The 19,500-nt window shown below is 35.0% G+C and overlaps 1 protein-coding gene across 9 annotated transcripts in view; it reads left to right on the forward strand.

Annotated features, from left to right (window-relative positions):
- Positions 1–17,858, forward strand: part of ZNF570 (zinc finger protein 570) — a 39,381-nt gene extending 21,523 nt beyond the window's left edge. For all 9 annotated transcript variants that reach the window (XM_045045470.1, XM_045045473.1, XM_023245449.2 and 6 more), the window contains one exon: positions 14,019–17,858. In XM_045045470.1, the coding sequence (XP_044901405.1) occupies positions 14,019–15,376 (1,358 nt within the window). In that variant the 3' untranslated portion in view covers positions 15,377–17,858. The remainder of the gene's footprint in view (positions 1–14,018) is intronic.
- Positions 17,859–19,500: the final 1,642 nt, after the last annotated feature.

Consider the following 19,500-nt stretch of genomic DNA (forward strand, 5'->3'; position numbering starts at 1 on the left):
TTCAGCTCTGCTTTGCTTTTTCAAAGTTGCTTTTGCTATTTGGGGTCTTTTCTGGTTCCATATACAAATTTTAGGATTATCTGCTCTTCTTCTGTGAAAAATGTTGTTGTTGTTTTGCTACGGATTGCATTAAATGTTTAGATTGCTTTGGGTAGTACAGACACTTAAACAGTATTTGTTCTTCCAGTCCATGAGCATGGAATATCTTTCCGTTTCTTTATGTCATCTTTAGTTTCTTTCATCAGTGTTTTATAGTTTTCAGAATATAGGTCTTTTACCTCTTTGCTTAGGTTTATTCCGATTTATCTTACTGGTTTTGGTACAGTTGTAGTTGGATTGTTTTCTTAATTTCTCTTTCTGCTGCTTCATAATTGGTGTATGAAATGCAACAGATTTTTGTACATTGATTTTGTATCCTGCAACTTTACTGAATTCATGTATCAGTTCTAGCAATTTTTTGGTGGAGTCTTTTGGATTTTCTATATAGAATATCATGTCATCTACAAATAGTGAAAATTTGACTTCTTCCTTGCCTATTTGGATGCCTTTTATTTCTTTTTGTTGTGTGATGGTAGCAGGCATTCTTTTCCCCTTTGGTCTTAATGAGAGTGCTTTCATATTTTGCTATTAATAATTCTGATGTTTAAAGGTTTTTGGTAGATACCTTTTTGTTCCTGTTTGCTAGAGTTTCATTGTGGAAAGCTTTTGAGTTTCAATAAATGTTTTTCTTTATCCATAGATGATTAGATGGTTTTTAGTTTTTTATCTGTTAATGTGGTGAATTACATATTACATTTTTAATGTTGAACCAACTTTGTAGTCCTGATACCAATCCATTTTTACAGCTTTTTCATTCATGGCTACTTTCTCTTTGCCAATATATTTAGTATTTTTTGCATCTGTGTTAATCAGTGAAGTTGACCTTCAGTTTTTCCTTCATGAACTCTTCTTGTCAGATTTTAGAATCAAGATACTAGTCTCATAAAATCTATTGGTGAGTATTCCTCTTTTTCTTCCTTAGAATAATTTGTGTAAGATCAAAATTCTTTGTTTTTTGAATGTTTGGTAGAACTTTGTTCATCTTGTCCTGTGATTTTCTTGTAAAAAGAATTTCTTGTGAAAAGAACTAATTCAGTTTGTTCTAAGATTCTGTTTCTCCTATAGTAATGAAGTTGTAGCATTTTTTCCTGAGAATTTTTATGTCCTATGTAAATTTTCAAATTTATTAAAGTTGCCCATTATCTTCTCTTATCTAAAGTTGGTAGTATATGTAACTATGACCTCTTTTTCCTCCCAAAAAGGGAGAAAGAAATTTTTCCATGGATTTATCATTTTTTTTTTAGTATTTTCAGTCATTTTTCTCTTGACTGATGCTAATTTATCTTTTTAAAATTTTCATTTATTCCTCCTCTTTATTATTTAATTCCTCCTGCATTTATTTATGCTGCTCTCTTTTTTTAAGTTTTGGTTTTTTTCAAAAAAATTTTTAGTGTTTATTATTTATTTTTGAGAGACAGAGCACAAGTGGGGGAGGGGCAGAGAGAGAAAGACACACAGAATCTGAAGCAGGCTCCAGGCTCTGAGCTGTCAGCATAGAGCTAGATGCGGGGCTTTAACTCATAAACTACTAGATCATGACCTGAGCTTAAGTTGGATGTTTAACCAATTAAGCCACCCAGGTGCCCTTCTTTTCTTAAGTTCTAAAGTTAGATAATTCATTATTTTTGAGGCTTTCTTTTTTCTGTTATAAGCACTTAAGATTATATTAGGGATATATTCCACATGTTTTGATATGTCATCTTTTTGTTGTCATGTATATCTAGTCATTTTCTAATTTCCATTGATTTCTTCTGGACCCATGAATTAAGTGGAATTTTTAAGTTCCAAATTAAAAATTTTTTAATTGCATTGTGGTTAGAGAAGATGGTCTATTTAATTCAAATTCTTTGAAAACTTATTTTATGTCTTAGTGGTTAAGTGGTTGTTGTGTCCTAAAAAATATTATCTGTTTCTGGTTGTGGAGTGTACAGCATTTGATATATGTTCATTGGATTAAGCTCATTAATTTTGCTGATCAAATCTTCTGTGTCTTTATTGATTTAAAAAAAATCTCTGAGGGGCACCTGGATGGCTCAGCTGGTTGAGCGTCCAACTCTTGATTTTTGACTGAGGTCATGATTTCATGGTTTCATGGGTTCAAGCCCCATGTCAGGCTCTGTGCAGTGACCCTGTGGAGCCTGCTTTGGATTCTGTCTCTCTCCCCTTCTCTCTGGCTCTTCGCCATGCACGTACGCACTCTCTCTCTCTCTCTCAAAATAAATAAATAAACATTAAAAAATTATTTAAAAAATTCTGATGATGAATATATACATTTTTTTTAGAATTCTGACAATTGGTTATTTCTGTTTTGAAAATATTTTATTAGGTCATATGTTTTTGGATTGTTCTATCTTTCTGGTAAATTCTTCCATATATTATTGTTACCCTTTTTAAATCTACTGATGATTTTTCTCTTAATTATTTTGCTTGATATTAGTGTAGCTATATTAGTCTTCTTTTGTTAATACTTGATGTAGTTTTTCTATCCCTTTATTCTCTTATTTTCTGTGTTTCTCTTGTAAACAATATATGTAGCTAAAAAGTTTTTTATTCTATGATAATCTGTGTTTTAACTAAATGATGGCAGTCAATTACATGTTTTGGTATTACTAATTGAATTGGACTTATCTCTACCATCTTATTTTCTTTTATAAATTCTTTTTCCATTTTTTTCTTGTTTCTTGACTTTTTCTCCATCTGCTAATTTGAAAGTTATACAGTCTATTTTTTTCTTGTATTGATTAGCTTAGAAAATTTAACATTTATGGGACACCTGGCTAGCTCAGTGAGCAGAGCCTTCAATCTTGATCTTGGAGTTGTAAGTTAGAGCCCCACATTGGGTTAGCAATTACTTAAAAATAAAATCTTTAAAAAATTTTAACTCTATAATCATCTTAACAAAGTCTAAAATCATTCTTTACCTTAATTTTTTCCTCCCTTAAAAATATAAGAACCTTAGAATGTTTTAACTTCACTTACTCTCATTTCAGTTCTTATTTCTTTTAATCTCATAAATGGTTATTTTGTTTTATGAAGTTACAAAAGTAGACCATTAATTTTAGTGTTGTTTAGATTTACCTATGTTTCATTTTCTTCATTCACCATTCTTCTCTATATACCAGAACTTTTACCTGTGTCAAATCCTTTATCAATAAATACACTATATAAACTATTTTGTTATTTATTCATTTGTTTTGTATATTTATTTTGATATCATGCATGTAAGAATCTTTTTATATATGCATTCATAAATTGACAGTAATTTTTCTCAGCACCTTAAAGATAACACCCTATACTTTTCTGGCTTCTATTGTTACTATTGAGAAGTCAGTTCTCGTTAATATTTTCTTCCTTGCTTCTTTTAAAAACTTCCTTCTCTTTGTTCATGTTACTGTATATTTTCACTGTGGTGTATCTAAATGTAATTTTTTAAAGTTTATTTATTTGTTTTGAGAGAAAGAGAGAGTGGGGGCAGGGGAAGAGAGAGAGGGAGAGAGAAAGAATCCCAAGCTGGCTTTGCACTGTCAGTGCGAAGCCCTGTGTGGGGCTCCAACTCACAAACCGTGAGATCATGACCTGAGCGAAAGTCAGATGCTTAACTGAATGAGCTACCCAGGCACCCCTAAATGTAGATTTCATTAAAAAAAATTTTTTTAATGTTTTTACTTATTTTTGAGACAGAGAGAGACAGAGTGTCAGCAGGGGAGGGGCAGAGAGAAAGGGAGACATAGAATCCAAAGCAGGCACCAGGCTCTGAGCTGTTAGCACAGAGCCTGACGTGGGGCTCGAACTTGTGAACCATGAGATCATGACCTGGGGTGAGGTTGGAGGCTCAACCAACTGAGCCACCCAGGTGCCCCATATTTCATTTTAATTGCTCTACTTAAGATTTATTATGATTCTTGTATCTGACCATTCTGGTCTTAACAGTTTCTGGGTAATGATCAATGGTTATTTCTTCACATATTATTACTCCCCTATTCACTGTATTTTCTTTTCCTAAAACTCCAGTTAGATGTGCCTATGACCTTCTTTCTCATCCAGGTTAAACTGATGCTTTAAACTGATCCAGGTTAAACAGTTGCCCCTTACTGACTCAAAAGTAACTTTTGAAGTCTTTTTGACCTCTGGGAGTTTACCTTAATTTTTTGCCAGATTTGCAACACACCTAAAAAGATATTTTCTCTCTCTTACACAACATCTTAAGTTTGTTTGTTTCAATATGTCTGGTTTGTCATTTTAACTAGCCTGCTGTATTGCTGGACAGGGATCCTGTGTACTGTTAAAGGATCTAGTTACTCACTACCATGTTGCTCTAATTTTATACCCATGTACACTCTCTCTGAATGAGACAGGATGCATCTACACCTTTTGGTAATGTGGTAGATTAAATATAATATCATAATGTGTTTTCTTAATTTTCTTTGAACACATGAGATTGATTTTGTTACATGCCTTTATTACCCAGTTATTTTTAAAATTGTCTCTTCACATCATTTGTCTGCTTTTAATGGACCATAGTTCTTTTTACTTATCTATAAGGTCTCTTCCTTATTCAGGATTTTATTCTTTTGTCTCCAAAATTATTTTAATTATGGTAAGACACATATAACAAAATTTACTCTTAACTGTTTTTAAAGTACTGTCTATTCGCTATCACTAAGTACTTTCATAGTGTTGTGCTACCGTCACCAGCATCTTGCCATAGAACTCTTTTTATCTTGTAAGACTGAAACTATACACATTAAACAGTAATTCTCCATTCTCCCTTTCCCCAGTCTCAATAACCATCATTCCACCTTCTCTCTGTGACTTGCACTGCTGTAAGTACCTTATATAAGTAGAATTATACAGCGTTTGTCTTCTTTTGACTGGCTTATTTCACATGGGGTAATCAAAGTTCATTCATCTTGTAGCGTGTGTCACAATTTCCTTTTTCTTTAATGTTTGCTTATTTATTTTGAGAGAGAAAGAGAGAGAGCGAGCAAGCCAGGGAGGGGCATAGAAGGAGAGAGAATCCCAAGCAGGCTCCACGCTGTCAGCACAGAGCCCAACACGGGACTTGAACTCATGAACCATAAGATCATGACCTGAGCCCAAAATCAAGAGTCTGATGCTTAACTAACTGAGCCACCCAGGTGCCCCACAATTTCTTCCTTTTTAAAAGTGAAATAATATTCTATTGTATGTATATATCACATTTTGTTTATCCATTTAATGACATATGTTTTGGTTGCTTCCATCTTTTGGCTATTGTAAATAATGCTCCTATGAACATATGGGTAAAAATACCTGTTTGAAACCTTGCTTTCAATTCTTTTGGGTATATACTTAGAAGTGGAATTGCTGGATCTTATGGTAATTTTATTTTTAATTTTTGAGGAACTGTTATACTGTTTTCCACAGAGGCTCTCCCATTTTACGTTCTCACCAACAGTGCCAAGGGTTCCAGTTTCCCCACATTTTCACCAACACCTGTTCTTTTCTTGTTTGTTTTTAATCTTTTTTTCCCCTTTTTTATTTTAGAGAGCGCGCGAGCAGGGGAGAAGGGCAGAGGGAGAGAGAGACTCTTGAGCAGGCTCCACACTCAGTTCAGAGCCCAACATGGGGCTCAGTCCCACAACCCTGGGATCATGACCTGAGCTGAAATCAAGAGTTGGATGCTCAACCAACTGAGCCACCCAGCCACCCTTTTCTTTCTTTCTTTTTTTTTAACAGTAGCCATCCTAATGAGTATGAAGTGGCATTTTGTGGTTTTGATTTGCATTTCCCTAATGATTAGTGATGTTGAACATCTTTTCATGCTTGTTGGACATTTGTATCTCTTCTTTGGAAAAATGTGTATTCAAGACCTTTGTCTATTTTTAAATTGTGTTCTTACTGAGTTGTAGGAGTTCTTTATATATTCTGGATATATATGCATTTTCAGATGCATGATTTGCAGATGTTTTACCCCATTTTGTGGGTTGCTTTTTTATTTTGATGATTTTAATCTTTAATGCATAGAAGTTTTTAATTTTCATGAAATTCAGTTTTTTTACTTCCTCTTTTGTTGTCTATGTTTTATAGTATTATAACCAATAAATCATTGCTAAAGTCAATGTTATGAGGATTTTTTTTCTCTATGTTAACAACTAAAAATATTTCAGTTTTAGGTCTTACATTTAGGTCTTTGATCCACTTGGGGTTAACTTTTGTATATGATGTAAAGCAAGAGCCCAGCTTTATTGTTTTGCATGTGGATATCCAATTTTCACCGCATTTGTTAAAAGCCTGTCCTTTCCCCATTGAATGGTTTTGGCACCCTTATCATCTGTATGTCTTCTTTGGAAAAATGTCTATTCATGTTTTCTACCCATTTCTTAACTGGATTGTTTTTTGGCTGTTGAGTTGTATAAGTTCTTTACAGATTTTGGATACCAACCCTTTATCAGATATGTCATTTGCAAACCTTCTCCCATTTTGTAGGTTGCCTTTTAGTTTTATTGATTGTTTCCTTCACTGTGCAGAAGCTTCTTATTTTTATGAAGTCTCAATAGTTTATTTTTGCTTTTGTTTCCCTAGCCTCAGGAGACCTATCTAGTGAGAAGTTGCTACGACCAATGTCAAAGAGGTTACTGCTTGTGTTCTCCTCTAGGATTTTAATGGTTTCCTGCCTCACATTGAGGTCTTTAATCCATTTTGAATTTACTTTTGTGTATGGTGTAAGAAAGTGGTCCAGTTTCATTCTCTTGCGTGTTGCTGTCCAGTTTTCCCAATACCATTTGTTGAAGAGACTTTATTCTGTTGGATGTTCTTTACTGCTTTGTCAAAGATTATTTGGCCATATAGTTTTGGGTTCATTCCTGGGTTTTCTTTTCTGTTCCATTGATCTATGTGTCTGTTTTTGTGCCAGTACCATATTGTCTTGATCACTACAGCTTTGTAATATAATATGAAGTCTGGAATTGTGATGCCTCCAGCTTTGCGTTTCTTTTTCAAGATTGCTTTGACTATTCGGGGTCTTTTGTGGTTCCATACAAATTTTAGGATTGTTTTTTCTAGCTCTGTGAAAAATGCTATTGATATTTTGCTAGGGATTGCATTAAATGTGTAGATTGGTTTGGGTAGTATAGACAGGTTAACAATATTTGCTTTCCAATTCTTAAGTATGGAATGTTTTTCCATTTCTTTGTGTCATCTTCAATTTCTTTGGTCGGTGTTTTATAGTTTTCAGAGTATAGGTCTTTTCATCTCTTTGGTTAGATTTATTCCTAGTATCTTATTGTTTTGGGTACAGTTGTAAATGGGATTGATTCCTTGATTTCTGTTTCTGCTGCTTCATTATTGGTTTATACAAATGCAACAGATTTTTGTACATTGATTTTGTATGCTGAAACTTTACTGAATTCATGTATCAATTCTAGCAGTTTTTTGGTGGAGTCTTTTGGATTTTCTGTATAGAGTATCATGTCATCTACAAATAGTAGATCCTTGCCAATTTGGATGCCTTTTACTTCTTGTGGTTTCTGATTGCTGTGGCTTGTACTTCCAGTTCTATGTTAAATATCCGTGGTAAGAGTGGACATTCCTGTCTTGTTCCTGACCGTAGTGGAAGAGTGTTCAGTTCTTCCTCAATGAGAGTAAGATTAGCTGTGGGTTTTTCCTATTTGTTGGCACCCTTATCAAAAGTCATTTGACTATACATGTGAGGGTTTATATTTGAACTTTCTGTTTTCTATTCCATTAGTCTGTATGTCTCTTTATGCCAGTACCACACTGTTTTGATTACTGTAGAACTTTGAAGAAAGTTCTGAAATCAGGAAGTGTGAGATCTCCAACTTTCTTCTTCCTTTTCAAGATTGTTTTGACTATTCAGGGTCCATTGAGGTTCCATATGAATTTCTCTTATTTCTTGAAAAAAACATAATTGGAATTTTGATATGGATTGCACTGAATCTGTAGGTAGCTTTAGGTAATATGGCTGTCTTAGTAATATTAATGTTGTAACCATGAATTCAGGATATCTCCATTTATTTACATCTTCTTTAATTTCTTTCAGCAATGTTTTGTAGTTTTTTCATTGTACCAGTTTTTCATCTCGTTAATTCCTATTTTATTCTTTTTCATGCTATTGTAAATAGAGTTGTTTTCTTAATTTCCTTTTCAGATTGTTGATTGTGCATAGAAATACAACTGATTTTGGTGTGTTGACTTTGTATTTTGCTACTATGCTGAATTTGTTAATTCTAAGTGGTGGGGGTGATGTAGAGTCTTTAGTGTTTCCACATATAAGAGCATATCATCTACAAATTTTAGTTTTTCCTTTATAATTTGGATTTTTAAAATGTGTTTTTCTTGACTAATTGCTCTGGCTAGAACATCTAGTACTATACTGACTAAAAGTGGTCAAAGTGGGCATTCTTGCCTTGTTCCTGATCTTAGAGGAGAGTTTTCAGTCCTTCACAATTGAATATGATGTTAGCTGTTGGCTTTTCATATATGGCTTCTATTATGTTGAAGTAGTTTCCTTTTGTTGCCAGTTTGTTCAGTGTTTTTATCATAAAAGGGTGTTGAATTTTATAAAATGCTTTTTCTGCATCATTTGAGTTTTTTCCTTCATTTTGTTAATGTGTGTTACATTAATTTTTGCTGAACCATCCTTGCATTCCAGCAACAAATTCAACTTGGTCATGGTGTATAAGCCTTATAATATGCTGTTGAATTCAGTTTGCTAGTATTTGTTGATGAGGTTTACATCAGTGCTCGTAAGGGATATTGGTCTCTAGTTTTCTTATGGTATCTTACTTTGGCTTTGGTATCAGAGTAATGCTGGCCACATAGAATGAGTTTGGAAGTCTTCACTCCTCTTCATTTCTTTGGAAGAGTTTGAGGAGGATTATGTGAATTCTTAAACCTGTGATAGAATTCACCACAGACACTATCTGGTCTTAGGCCTTTATTTGTTGGAAGGCTTTGGATTACAGATTCAGTCAACTTACTAGTTATGGGTCTGTTCAGGTTTTCTTTCTTTATGATTCAGTCTTAGAAGGTTGTGTGTTTCTTAGAATTTGTCCGTTTTATCCAATTTATCGGCATGCAGTTGTCCATACTACTCTCTTATAATCCTTTTTATTTCTCTATAATTGGTAGTAATGTGGCCCCTTTCATTTCTGATTTTAGTTACTTGAGTCTTGTTTTTCCCCTAGTCAGTCCAACTAAAAGTTTGTCAGTTTTGTTAATCTTTTTGAAGAACTAACTCTTGGTTTTGTTGATTCTATTATTTTTCTATGTATTTTGTTGATCTCTACTTCAGTATATTCTTTTTCCTAGCTTTGGGTTTAGTTTGCTCTTTGTCTAGTTTGTTCACATGTAAAGTTAGGTTGTTGATTTGCAATCTTTCTTTTTTAATGTAAGCATTAACAGCTTTACATTTCCCTTTTAGCACTGCTTTTGATGTATCCCATACTTTCTGGTATGTTATATTTTTCTTTTCATTCAAGATACCTTGTGATTTCTTCTTTGACCCATTGGTTGTTTAAGTGTGTGTTGTTTAATTTCCACATATTTGTGGATTTTTCCAGTATTATTTTGCTATTGATTTATAGTTTCATTTCATTATGATTGAGAAAGATAATTTGTATGATTTCGTCTTAAAATTTATTAATGCACAGGGGCACCTGGGTGGCTCAGTTGGTTGAGCATCCAATTTCGGCTCAGGTCATGATCTCGCAATTCACAACTTCAAGCCCCATGTTGGGCTCTGGGCTGACAGCTCAGAGCCTGGAGCCTTCTTCAGATTCTGTGTCTCCCTGTCTCTCTCTGCCCCTCCCCCATCACGCTCTGTGTCTCTCTCAAAAATAAATAAAAACATTAAAAATTTTTTTAATTTATTAATGCATGTTTTATGGACAGCATATAGTCTTATCCTGGATACATGTTTACTATTTTGATAAACTTTAGGATTTAAAAAAAAAATTCTTGAAGTCAGTTTGCAAAACTGAAAAATCTGAGAGAATGGTGCTCCACAAGACTGTGCTTATTTCAGATAGTTTCTGCAAGTTTGGGGATTTTCAGGGCCACTCTCATTTGACTAGCTGGCTACAGATAAGAGGGTGCCTACAGTCACCCTCAGGTTTGATAACTCACAACAGTGACCTCCAGAGGTCAGGAAAGAACCATATTATGATTACAGTTTTATTGTAGCAAAAGATAACAAAGAACCAGCCAAAAGCACAGCCACCAATGGCAAGGTCTGGCAGAGTTGCAAACATGAAAGGGCCTTCCAGACATCTCAATATTCAAAAGAATAAGCTTTCAAGAGAGCTTCAGTGTTACAGAGTTATTTTTTGTTTGTGTTTTGGTTTAACTAGGTAGGTATGATTGAGTGGATCATTGCCCAATGCCCAATGTGATTCAGTCTCCAGCCTCCTTCCCTTCCCAGACTGATACCATGATAGCTCAAAGCACCAACCCTTTAATCACATGGTTGGTCTTTCTGGCATGGCTAGCCTCCATCCTAAGTCATCACATTAGCAAAAACTATCTAGGGGCATGCCATGAGTCATAAACTATAGCTATAAACTATCAAGTATGGGGGCACCTGGGTGGCTCAGTCAGTTAAGTGTCTGACTTTAGCTCAGGTCATGATCTCACAACTCATGAGTTCAAGCCCTGCATCAGGCTCTGTGCTGAAGCTCAGGGCCGGAGCCTGCTTCAAATTCTGTGTCTCCCTCTCTCTCTGCCCCCTGCCTCCCCCCATTCGTGCTCGCTCTCTCTCTCTCTCTCTCTCTCTCTCTCTCTCTCTCTCTCAAAAGTAAATAAAATATTAAACTATCAGGTATGGTCCAAGGGCCTCACAATTATACTCCTTCCAGTAACTTAGAGTGGTTAGAGGGTTACCTCTTGGAACTATGGACAAAAGCCTGCCAAATTCTTTATTACCCAGTTTTTTAAAAAATTCACTATGAGGCTCTGACTGTAATTGAATGAAAGTAATAGGTTAATTTTAGAATTAATGGCTTTACATTTTGGTTCTTCATATAGAAAAACAAAGTATGCATCTTCTCCCTTTATTCAAATTTAAGGGGGGGGGCAGGTCCCTCATTAGAATTGTAAAGCTTTTTGCTCATTTCTCGCAAAGTTTATTAAAAATAAACTTTTCCCTCTTCATTGTTGTTGTCAATGTTAGTTATCTCCTGATGTTATTTTCTTTATGCCCTCCTCTATTGCTTTTTAAAATTGATTCAGAAGTTGCAAAATGATACAATCTTATTTGAAAAAAATAAGTATAAATAGTATAGTAATCTCCCTTCTTCTACATAGCTTCTACATTCTATTTGCCTTTTATTTATGGTATGATTCATTTCTGGTGTTTTGCAAGTCACAACATATTCATAATTCTTTTTAATGGTCATTATTATTAGCTGTTGTTATTATTACTTTTGTGACATTTCTTGACCTAATATTCCAGTACTGTGTGTGTTTTGTGATTCTGTATTTTAATCTTTTTCAGTATAAATCATTGAACAAGTTGATTTTCAAAAACATTTTTTTTTAACATGTATTCATTTTTGAGAGATGGAAAGGGACAGAGCATGAGTGGAGTAGGGGCAGAGAGAGAAGAAGACACAGAATCTGAAGCAGGCTCCAAGCTCTGAGCTGTCAGCACAGAACCCAATGCGGGGCTTGAACCCACAGACTGTGAGATCAAGACCTGAGCTGAAGTTGGATACTTAACTGACTGAACCACCCAGGCACCCCAGAACAAGTTGATTTTCATTACAACATTTAATTTCATATCATGTGATATTAATATTCTTAGCCATGATTTTTTTGGTTTACATTTGTTCCTTCTTAATCTCTTTTGGTTTGTTCTCTTTTCCCAAATATCTTAATGTTGGAGTGCTCTGGGGTTCATTACTTGCTCCTTTCTCTTCTCTTTATACTCATTCTCTTGGTAATATATTCTCTTTAACTGCCATGTATATGCTGGCAATTTCTAGTTTAAAATCTCTAGTCCAGACTTCTATCTTAAATTCAGTCTTATGGGTCCATAACACTGCCTTCTCAGCATTTCCATTTCAATGTCTAAAATCAACTTGGCTGGGTGGCTGTCAGTTAAGCATCTGACTCTTAATTTCGGCTTGGGTCATGATCTTGCAGTTCGTGAGTTCAAGCTCTGGATCAGGCTCTGTGCAGACAGTGTGGAGCTTGCTTGGGATTCTCTCCCTCTCTTTCTGCCCCTCCGCCGCTCATGCCATCTCTCTCTTTCAAAATAAATAAATATTTTTAAAAATAAAAATTAAAAACACTTTAAGTTTATTATGTTCAAAACTGAACTCCAGATCTTACATATATCCCCACCTAAACCTGCTGTGCCCATGGCCTTTCCCATCAATGTTGATGGCTAATCCATTCTTCTATTGCTCAGGACATAAACTTTGAAGGCTTGCTCATCTCTTTTTACTGTTACTTTCCATATCCAATCTGTCAGGATATCCTCTTGGCATTTCCTACAAAATACATCTAGAATCTGGCCATCTCACTATACCTCCATTGATAGCTCTCTGGTCTGGATCCTCCTCATCTTCACCTGGATTACTACATTCATAGGTCCCCTTACTTCTTCCATATTTGCCTCCATTCAGTATTTTCATTGAACTGTACATAAGTATCACTCCTCTACTCCACAGACACTTCAGTGGCTTTCCATCCCACTTAGGATAAGAACCAAATTCCTTAGAAAGTATATAAACCTTAAATAATCTTATCTTTTATTTCCTGACTTCATCTCCTACAACACCTCTCCAGACACACTGGCCTTCTTGCTATTCCCTAAACATATCATATGTGCTTCTACTTTTAGGCTATTTCTTCCACCCACAATGCTCTTTCTCAATATCTAAGTGACTGACTTCTTCACTTATTTCAAATCTTTGCTTAAATGTTAATTTATTAATTATTCCTACTTCTGACTTTACCAACATTCCTAATCTCTTTTACCCTGCTTTTCTTCTTCTGAAGCACTTAGTACCTTCTAACATATAATAAAATTTACTCATTTAGCATTTATTTCCTATCTCCCCCAAGAATATAAGGTCCATAAAGGTAAGGATCTTTGTTTTGTTTAATATCAAAAGCATTAGAAGACTTTGGCACAAGGTTTGATAAATATTCTTGCAAGAAACAACTATAATAATGGATGTTATTTCAGTGCTTGTATTATTCATACATGCATAAAATTATAACCAAGTCCATCCATCTCCATAATTCCTTATTGACATGAGATTTACCTTTCTGATTTTTAAATTTTTTTTTTCAACGTTTATTTATTTTTGGGACAGAGAGAGACAGAGCATGAACGGGGGAGGGGCAGAGAGAGAGGGAGACACAGAATCGGAAACAGGCTCCAGGCTCTGAGCCATCAGCCCAGAGCCTGACGCGGGGCTCGAACTCACGGACCGCGAGATCGTGACCTGGCTGAAGTCGGATGCTTAACCGACTGTGCCACCCAGGCGCCCCTACCTTTCTGATTTTTAAAAAAATGTTTATTTTGAGAGAGAGAGAAAGTGTGAGGGAGGGGCAGAGAGGGGGGCAGGGACAGAGGATCCAAAGTGGGTTCCATGCTATCAGCACAGAGCCTGATGAAGGGCTTGACCTCACAAACCGTGAGATCATGACCTGAGCTGAAGTTGGATGCTTAACCGACTGAGCTACTCAGGCACCCCTACCTTACTAATTTTCTTATAATTTCTAATCATTCCTCTTCAAGTTTCTGTATGATCTATTTTCAGTTTCTTACAAACATCAGAACTACAAAAGCCAATGTTCTTGTGGGTTTTGTTATTAAATTCACATACTTCACTTTATGAATGTAAATTCAGAAATGTTCCTTCTGGTACATCATAGAGGAGACATGTTTTTAAATTATTTTTCAGGCTGGGAATCTAGGTGTGAGACTGAAGAATTAACCTCAAAGCAAGATATTTATGAAGCACAATCATCCCAGAAGATTCTAGAAAAACTTACAAGCTGTGGCCTTGAGTATTCCAGTTTAAGAGAAGAATGGAAATGTGAGGACCATTTTGAGACACAGCCAGTAAATCAGAAGGCATGTTTCAAAGAAGAGACAATCACTCATGAAGAAGCCCTTGTTAATAAAAGAGCACAAGAATATAACAAATCTTGGGGAAATTTCCATCCGAACACACTGCTTCATACACAACAGATAACCACCAAAGAGGAGAAAGTACATAAACATGATACACATAAGAAAAGCTTTAAAAAAAATTTAATGGCCATTAAGCCCAAGAGTATCTATACAGAGAAAAAACTTTTGAAATGTAATGACTGTGAAAAAGTCTTTAGCCAGAGCTCATCTCTTACTCTTCATCAAAGAATTCATACTGGAGAGAAACCATATAAATGTGTAGAATGTGGAAAAGCCTTCAGCCAGAGATCAAATCTTGTTCAACACCAGAGGATTCATACTGGAGAGAAACCCTATGAATGTAAGGAATGTAGGAAAGCCTTCAGTCAGAATGCACACCTAGTTCAGCATCTGAGAGTTCATACTGGAGAAAAACCTTATGAATGCAAAGTGTGTAGGAAAGCCTTTAGCCAGTTTGCTTACCTTGCTCAACATCAGAGAGTTCATACTGGAGAGAAGCCTTATGAATGTATTGAATGTGGAAAAGCATTTAGCAATAGATCATCCATTGCTCAACACCAGAGAGTTCATACTGGTGAGAAACCTTATGAATGTAATGTCTGTGGGAAAGCATTTAGCCTTCGTGCATACCTTACTGTACACCAGAGAATACATACTGGAGAGAGGCCCTATGAATGTAAGGAATGTGGGAAGGCTTTCAGCCAGAATTCACATCTTGCTCAACATCAGAGAATTCATACTGGAGAAAAACCTTATAAATGTCAAGAATGTAGGAAAGCATTCAGCCAGATTGCCTACCTTGCCCAACATCAAAGAGTTCATACTGGAGAGAAACCCTATGAATGTATTAAGTGTGGGAAGGCTTTTAGCAATGACTCATCCCTTACTCAGCATCAGAGAGTTCATACTGGAGAGAAGCCTTATGAATGTAACGTTTGTGGAAAGGCTTTCAGTTACTGTGGATCCCTTGCCCAACATCAGAGAATTCATACTGGAGAGAGACCCTATGAATGTAAGGAATGCAAGAAAACTTTCAGGCAGCATGCACACCTTGCTCATCATCAGAGAATCCATCTTGGGGAGTCACTCTCACCACCCAATCCAGTCAATCACCAAGTTCTCTAGACACTATCTCATAAATATATCCAGAATTTATATTCTTTTTTTTTCTATCTCTAAAGTCACCGTAGATTCATCTCACCTCAATCACCATACTGTAGCTTTCCAAGAGGTCTTCCTATACCAACTTTTGATCCCCTTAAATTCATTCCCACCATGCCCCAAACTGATTTTTTTGAGTATAAGAATACATCACTGCCTCCAGTTAAAACTTTTTTTTTCTTTTTTGGCTTATTATTTTCTTAAGCTAACATCCTCAGTCTTTAAATTGTCTATGAGGTGCTTCATTATCTGGTTCTTACATACCTTTCAGTCTTATTTTATTTATTCCAGTCTCCTTCACTGAGCACTAGGCACTTCCCAGGACTAAGAGCTTAGATTCTGGAAAATCAGCTCTACAACTGCTGTGGCATTGTACGACTTTGAGTAATTTGTTTGACTTATCTAAACCTCAGGGTTTTCTTTAATTCTTAAAATAGGGATAATAAAGGATACTGTATTGTAGAACTGTGATTATTAAATGATATAGTGTCTGTTGTAGACTGATGCATATAAAGGAATAAATTTGCATGTAAAGTGCTTCACGTAGCACATCAATTATAGCAGATATTCAATAAATCATAATAGCTAACGTGTATTGAGTGTCTACTCTGCACCAGGCACTGTTCTACATACTCAGCATATGTTAAGTTACTTACTCCACAGCTAGAACAAAATTCTTCAGTGGACAAAGTAGAACATCCCTGGGAAGCAGCAGGTCAGAATTAAGAAAACCTAAAAATTTTAGAAACATAAGTGGGAGTCTTTGCACTCTAGATACGTAATCAGGATAGACAACAAGTAGTAGAACTACTAACACCTACAACCAGTTTTAGGAAGTTTCTAAAGAGAATTGGATAAACAATATAAGGAGAATGATGATTGAGAAGAATACAGAACTCACATTTAGATCAAGAAAAGAATAGAGGATCACAACTCCAAAAAACCAATAAACATAGAAATTCATACTGTCCCATAAAAATATACCAGGCCCACGCAATTGTATGGGTGAATCTAAGTAATTTAAGAAGCATTTAAATTGTTCTACACCACAGAAAAAGTATAAAGTTTGTGAATGTTTTAGCCAGTGGTTGTAAAATTTAAACCAAATAGGAATTAAGGGTAAAAAGCTACAGACAAATATATATAGGGTTTCATATATATATATATATATATATATATATATATATATATATATATATACACATATATACATATATAATATATATAATTTCTCCTTCAGTGAATATTGAGTACCTACTGTTTGCTGGACATGGTTTTAGACACAAGGAGACAATAGTGATCAATACTATGTCTTCATGGAGTTAAATTTCAAAGGCTAAAATCATTAACACTTAAATATAAAACAATAGATTTTCTAGACCTAGCAAAATGAAAAATAATAAACTGAGGAGTATTATATGGTCTAAGCTGAAGAGACAGCCTAATAAAAGTTGTCAGCTATTCCTAATTCACAAATTCACTCCAATTAGAACCAAAATTCCTCAGGTCTTTTTTCCTTTTAATTTCACAGCTTTGTTCTAAATTCATCTATGAAGTGTGAACTCTTAAGCAAGACAGCTGTCGAGTCTGACCTATTTCTAGAAATTCTGCATATGATTAAGATGGCTTAGACCCATAGAGAAAAGATGCATTTGGGGTTATTAGAATAATTGTTTATATCCATTACAGTAAGGGAAAAGCAAATAAAATCATAGTGAACTATTTTAAAATCATTACATTGGCAAAAGCATCATAGTACCAATTACTGGAAAGATGTGGAGCAGTACGAATGTTCATACAGTGCTATTGGAAGTAGTTGTATTTAGGATAATTTAGCAATATCTAGTAAAGTTGAAAATGCGTATACTCTCTGACCCAGCAGTTCCACACTTAAACCTCTTATAGTCTCTCCTCTCTTCATGTGTCTAGAGAAGTATACATGAAAGTCTATTTCAGTATTATTTAAGAATGAAAAGCTTAAAGCAATCAAAATAACCATTAGGGTGAATAGAAGTTAGATTCCAAGTTAAAAAGAATGAAGTAGAGATATTTCTGTCAGCATGGATAAATCTTAAAAAAAATGTTAATGAAATTGAACTAGACAGTATTTTGTATTATATGGTACCATTTATATAAAGTTTGAAAATATGCAAATTGATGCTATGTGTATTTTCCATGGCTAAATACCATATAGATTTAGTATAACAACATTCATGGAAATAATAATTAAATCCAAAACAGTGGTGACCTCTGGAGGGGGAGAAAAATGAGCTTGAGAAAAGGATGCAAAAGGAGACATCTGTTAATCACTCACTTCTTTAAAAAATAAGCAAACATGGCCAATTCTTATAAATTGATAAAGCTGGTTGTTGGTTTATAGGTAGGTTCTTATTCTCTATATCTTTCTGTATATTTAAACTACTTCATAATAAATAACATTTAAGTATTTGCTTTTGTCAAGTTACTTCCTTACTATATCTCAGGCATGCCACTGGTGTTCCCATCCATATTCATCATTCCCTTCAGAAAGAAGCTGACACATAATTGATTTCAGATGCAATCACTGTTAACAATTTGGTATATCAGTGTTTTGACAATGACTGTATTCTTATGCTGACGGTTTTGTGACCTACTTATTACACATTTTCCCCCATCAGTCTTTTTCTTCCTCCCCAGCTTTACTGAGTTGTGACTGACAACACTGTATGTATAAAGGTGTACAGTGTGATGTTTTCATATATTTATACATTGTGAAATGATTACTACAATCAAGCTAATTAACATATCCATCACCTTACATGTTATCGTGTGTGTGTGTGTGTGTGTGTGTGTGTGTGTGTGTGTGGTGAAAACACTTGAGGTCTCTGCAAATTTCAAGTATACATTAACTATAAGTTACCATGCTTTACATTAGGTCTTCAGCACTTACCCTTATAACTGAAAGTTTATACCTCTTGATCAATATCTCCCTTTCCCCCCACTCCCCAGCCACTCATCACCACCATTCTGTCACTGTGAGTTCAACTTATTATAGTCTACATGTAAGTTAGATCATACAATATTTGTTTTTCTGTGTCTGGCTTATTTCAGTTAGCATAATGTCCTCCAGGTTCAGCTATGTTTTTGTAAATGGCAGGATTTTCTTTGTTTTTAAGGCTGAATAACATTCCATTGGATGTGTGTGTGTGTGTGTGTGTGTGTGTGTGTGTGTGTGTGTGTGTTTTCTTTACCCGTCTACAGACGGGTTTTTCCATATCTTGGCTACTGCAAATAATGCTGCAATGAAGATGGGTATGCAGATAAGTTTGAGATCCTGATTTCATTTCTTTGGAATATATACGCAGAAGTGAGGTCATATAGCAGTTCTATTTTTAATTTTTTGAGAACACTACATACTGTTTTCCTTAATGCCTGTACCAATTCACATATTGACCAAAAGCGTACAAGGGTTTCCATTTCTCTATGTCCTCACCAACAGATATCTTTTGCCTTTTTGATAACAGCCATCCTAACAGGTGTGAGGTGATAACTCGTTGACATTTTTGTGGTTTTGATTTTCATTTCCCTTATAATTAATGATGTTGAGCACTTTTCATGTACTTGCTGGCCATTTGTATATCTTCTTTGGAAAAATGTTTATTTGGGTCCTTTGCCCATTTTTGTTATTGTGCTTTTTTTTTTTTTGCCATTAAGTTACATTAGTTCCTTATATATTTTGGACATTAATCCCTTACCAGATATGTAGAATCATATTTTATGTATCTGGTAAGGGGTTAATATTTTCTCCCATTTCATAGATTGCCTTTAATTTTGTTGATTGATTCCTTTGCTGTGCAGAAGCTTTTTAGTTTGTTGTAGTTCCATTTGTTTATTTTTGCTTTATGTTGCCTGTGCTTTGGTGTCAAATACAAAAATCATTGCCAAGACCAATTTTAGTGAGCTTATTCCCTATGTTTTCTTATAGGAGTTTAATGATTCCAGGTCCAAATGAAAGTCTAATACGTTCTGCATTAATTTTGGAGTATGGTATAAGATAAAGATCTAATTTTAATCTTTTGTATATGGGTAGCCAGTTTCCCTAATACCAT

This window comes from Felis catus, chromosome E2, assembly GCF_018350175.1.
Source record: "Felis catus isolate Fca126 chromosome E2, F.catus_Fca126_mat1.0, whole genome shotgun sequence".
In the NCBI taxonomy this organism is placed as follows: Eukaryota; Metazoa; Chordata; class Mammalia; order Carnivora; family Felidae; genus Felis; species Felis catus.